Source organism: Rhodnius prolixus, unplaced genomic scaffold, assembly GCF_049639745.1.
Source record: "Rhodnius prolixus isolate KJV_2025 unplaced genomic scaffold, Rpr scaffold_1, whole genome shotgun sequence".
In the NCBI taxonomy this organism is placed as follows: Eukaryota; Metazoa; Arthropoda; class Insecta; order Hemiptera; family Reduviidae; genus Rhodnius; species Rhodnius prolixus.
This window is the reverse complement of record NW_027411581.1, coordinates 28,349,206-28,353,799: the sequence shown is the minus strand read 5'-3', so window position 1 is coordinate 28,353,799 and position 4,594 is coordinate 28,349,206. Positions and strand designations below refer to the sequence as shown.

Sequence of the window (4,594 nt, the reverse complement as noted above, 5' to 3'; positions counted from 1 at the left end):
AGCGCAATTTATACAATGGGATTTTCTTGAATCTTAACTTTAGTGAGGAAAAATCGCAATATGAGGCTCACCCAAAATCGATTACTTCACTTGCATACATGATCTTTTCTAAAATTATACAGTATGGTTGCACATTATGTTTAAAGGGAGTAAATCCTCTTCCCCAAAACTCCTTAAAAAAAAGGTATTCCTAGAAAAACGATTAAAATTAATGAAAACTCGAAAGAAAAGTCATTTTTGAGAAAACTTAAAATTAAAAATAATTTTAGTAAAATGTGGCACTTCTGTCTAGCAGATTTAGATGGATAGTTCATGTTATTGAACTTAGTGACAGAAATGACATTGTGATATATTGGACAGCATAAATTGTTTAGCGGAGGCTCTAATTATAAAATAAAATATAACAATAAAAATAAAATCAAATTTTTAAAAATAGGGTTCACTTGTTAGATGCCAATAAGTGATAATATGATAAATTCAAGTAAAAAGTTAGTACCGCCTCCGTCAACTTGATCATTGAACATGAAGCCGCCTAAAGTAACATGTCTTCTCACCACATACACACTGCGGGAAGTACTTAAAATACTTTACTCATCTTATATAAAGATGATTATAAACACAAAGTTCTAGGAATAATAATGTATGGGTTTTACAACAAAGATGTACGAGAACAGAGTTGGTGAAAAATAAATTAAAAAAAAAAAATTTGTCGCCCTTATATTTTATTTTTTTTCAAGTAAAGTGTAGAAAGGGTGGGATTTTATACCCAGAGGATGGGTTACTGGGTGGGCAACCCTCACCATTATGTTCGGTGATAAAACGGTGGTGGAAAAGCAAGGCAACTATTGGCCGATTTAGACTCCGCCTTTATTATACAAGGGTGGAGCCCAACGCGGGGGTAAAACGCCCGACAAGGGTGTTCAGTGTACAGATTGCATAGTGTCTGCAACAGAACTTAAACCGCTGTCGCACAAGACGCACTCTCTCGATCCCTACATGTGTTCTCCGATCTTCTACTCACTATGAACGACTAACTTCTATCAACGGATAATTCAGGATACTATCGTATAAATCAGTAAGTCCATTTTTAAATTTAGTTCATTAAATTCTCTCTAATCATTCTCTACTTTTTACTAATTTTTACGCTTTTTCCTTTTAAATTTAAAAAAAAAAAGAAACACGAAAACTTTTATGATTTTTTATCATTTACATGAGGATTGCAAATCTCTGAATATTTCGTGAATAATATTTATTTTATTACATTATTCCCCTAAAAGCGAATTTAATATTTTCTTCAAATATTTTTGATGAGGCACCGATTTTCTTTATTGATCTAAATGATAATTTAAATAGATACTTGATTTCTAAGAGTATTATTAATTGTTTGCAGGTTGTAAGTTAGAAATTGGCTCTCTAATAATGACGATGGACATTCGCCGGCGATGTGTTGAGACAACTTCGGCCTTCCTCAACACTAACGGCTCACCCGGCACGCATTCACCCAGAAGTGAACACACACCTTCGCCACCGAACACCACAGTTACACCGCCCTCTAAACCAGCTGTAAAAAGAAGTTTTGATGTGGCTTTCCTTATGGCGCCAGATGATTCTAGTAAAAAACGGCAACAAGAAGAATTGAAAGAACATTTAAGACTTGTGAATACTGGTAATCTAGTTCAAAGATATTCTCCTATACTTGAGAAAGATACTAGAGTGGTTTCCGCCCATAATTATCCAGAATCACCAATTGGTTTGTTGATGCCTAGTAAACAAACAACGGAAATCGAAGTACAGAGAGCAGAACAATTTACTAAAAGCGCTTTTACAAAAGTGGCTAATCCTGTAGCCAGAGTGGATGTATCGTTGACCGGATCGCCAACTATGTCACCCGCTGTCTCACCGGATCTTTCCTATCCGGACAGCATGAGCCCACCAAGTAGGCCTCGCACTCCACCACAATACTATGCTAAACCAGTGCAATACTTCCCAACAAGCAAGCCAACAATTGCTACTTCGCCATATCTTTACCAACCTTCAATTTGCCGGGATAAAACAAGATCATCGCCACCCGAAGAAACATTTCAAGGTACATTTAATAAATCATCGGAAGAAAAAGGTAGTACCTCAAAACGTTTATATCCTGGTGAAGTTTTACCATATAGTGGGCTAGCTATGGCGGCCGCTTATCCGTTTCCAGCGGCTCCTTTCACAGGCAGTGGTTCGCAAGTTCCAGCGATATTAACAGCCGCGGCAAATGTTACCGCAGCATTGTTACCGCCATCACTTGCAGCGCTTACATTACCAGCCCAAAATGTATGCGCAAAATGTAATATTAGCTTTAGAATGACATCTGATTTGGTGTATCACATGAGATCGCAACATAAAAGTGAGCATTCAATGGCCGATAGCAACCGAAGGCGAAGAGAACAGGACAAATTAAGATGTCCGGTGTGTAACGAATCGTTCAGAGAGCGGCACCACTTGACGAGACACATGACGGCGCACCAAGATAAAGACGGTGACAAAGTGGATGACGAGGAGGACCTAACAGCTAGAAAAAGATTAAACAAGTGACATAGAGCGGCCGCCGTTGCCGGTACGACAAAGAGAGCTCGAAATGACACTCCATTGGATTATCGCAACCAGCAGTACTACCAAATTGAACAATTTAATCCACATTATTAACGCCAAATCATATTCTAGTCTTTAAATGAATAATACTTTAAAATTTAAGTACTTAAATAAACAGTTATTCCATACATAAATTCTTTAAAGGTTTGTGTAGATAATGAAAGCTTTCTTGTACTCATTAATCTAATACATATTTGGTATATAAATAAAATAATTGTACAGCTAGATTACAAAATTCAATTGTAAACCAATTCTTGTACATAATTGGCCCAAATGGAAATGTGCAATACATGTTGTTACATTGTCGATGTTACCCAAGTGTAAATGTATATTATTGTATATTTGATGTAACTATTTTATGACACTTAACTGTTAAATTTTATGATGTTTTCAATCTTTTAATTAGTTTACATTGCCGTTTTTATGTGTATAATTACTGTAATAATGTACATGGCATTATTAATTATAGCATTGTTGAACCGTAAATATCTTTTAAAATGCAAATCCTCTAATTTTTTTTAAGGTTTCTAAAATCACATATAAATATTAGTAGAAATAAAAACATATTGAAAGGAAGAAAACATGGTGAAATCCCCTCCATCTTTTCAGTAAATAGAAGCGTAATAGATACTGAATAAAGAAAAGACTATTAATGGATAAAAAGCCCCGTATAACCCGATGGTCTTAATTGTGATTTAAGGTTAGTACAAATGTTAAAGAGAGGGAGTTTGATACGCTAATAGCGTCAGACAAAAGGGTGGGCCAGCCGTGTTTAAATTAAATGGTGCAAGAGGACCACGATAAGACGGAAGTCAATTGTTTGTTTCGTTGTGTTCTACAATTGCCACGCGCAAATGGATCGACTAAATCCCACCCTTTCCTTATGCATTTATTCCTTTCGATTATTTACGATTGAATTATTATTCATTTAGTGCTTTCATTTTTCATTTAGTAGCCATAAAAATAACTTTAATTATTTCCTATTTATTTAAATAATAAGTTGCAGACAAAATAAGATGAGCGAAACCTTCTAAGTTAATAGAAAAAAGTTGTAGAATACTTTTAAGCAAAAGATGGTAATGATGAATTCATTGTAATAGATCTTACATAACCCTCACAGGACATGGTGGACACATACAATGTTTTCTTTCGAATTTTTATCTTCTAAATGACAAATTTTCGGCAATTTTGGAATGTTAATGCTTTTTGGAACAACAAATTTAGTTAATCTTAATATTGAATACGCCCATCAGTGGTACAAAAAAAATGGTATAATGTATTAGTTTTGTTTCTGTTTGACGAGGAATTGAGAAACAAATAAATTACGTTCAAGTTTTTTTGCTTCTTCTTCTTTGTCTTTATTTTGTTTTTCATTAACTACATGCATTTCCTGTATTAAGTGAAGCATTGTGAAACTCAATATATGTTCTGTACATAAATAGCCAACGGTGGAACTCCTTCTCACTGCAGTGTGTATAAACTTTCACTAGCTACTTAATTAAAGAAGATCGGGTGGCAAAGCAAGGGGTTGGGCAGACATCTTTCTTAGTTTAACTCAAGTAGATGGATTGTGCGTTCTACAAGATGTAGGAGTGCACAACTTAACCATTGCCTTTCCAATGAAAAGGAAGTTACAATGAAAGTTATTCGTCATCATCGCAGGAGATTGTTCTCGAAATTATTTCTATATAGGTGGAAAGAAGCGCCCAACCGAGCTCTAGAATTGGCACTCAGAAAGCTTCCATGAATCATCTAACCATAATAAAATTCTTTTCCCAATTCTTTGGTTTTATAACTTGGTGATTCGATATTGGCAAATATTTGATAATTGTTCAAATAAATTCTACAAACTGTAGTAAGGTTTTTTTTGCCTTAGTATGTAAGTTTGGACAGATTTACCGATGTAAATATTAAGGATGTGGAGTGCATATAGGCACTGCAGCCTGAAACCTCCTTTTGTATA

At 34.9% G+C, this 4,594-nt stretch overlaps 1 protein-coding gene across 1 annotated transcript; it reads left to right on the top strand.

The window, feature by feature from the left end:
- Positions 1–937: 937 nt before the first annotated feature.
- LOC141451420 (uncharacterized) lies at positions 938–3,108 on the top strand. Its single transcript, XM_074122791.1, has 2 exons — positions 938–1,075; positions 1,391–3,108. Exon 2 carries the CDS (start codon positions 1,420–1,422, stop codon positions 2,572–2,574), a length of 1,155 nt encoding a protein of 384 aa, XP_073978892.1. The 5' UTR covers positions 938–1,075; positions 1,391–1,419; the 3' UTR covers positions 2,575–3,108.
- Positions 3,109–4,594: the final 1,486 nt, after the last annotated feature.

What these genes read in the sequence shown, in the direction of transcription:
- LOC141451420 (XM_074122791.1), top strand. Translation starts at nt 1,420, where the DNA reads ATGACGATGGACATTCGCCGGCGATGTGTTGAGACAACTTCGGCCTTC.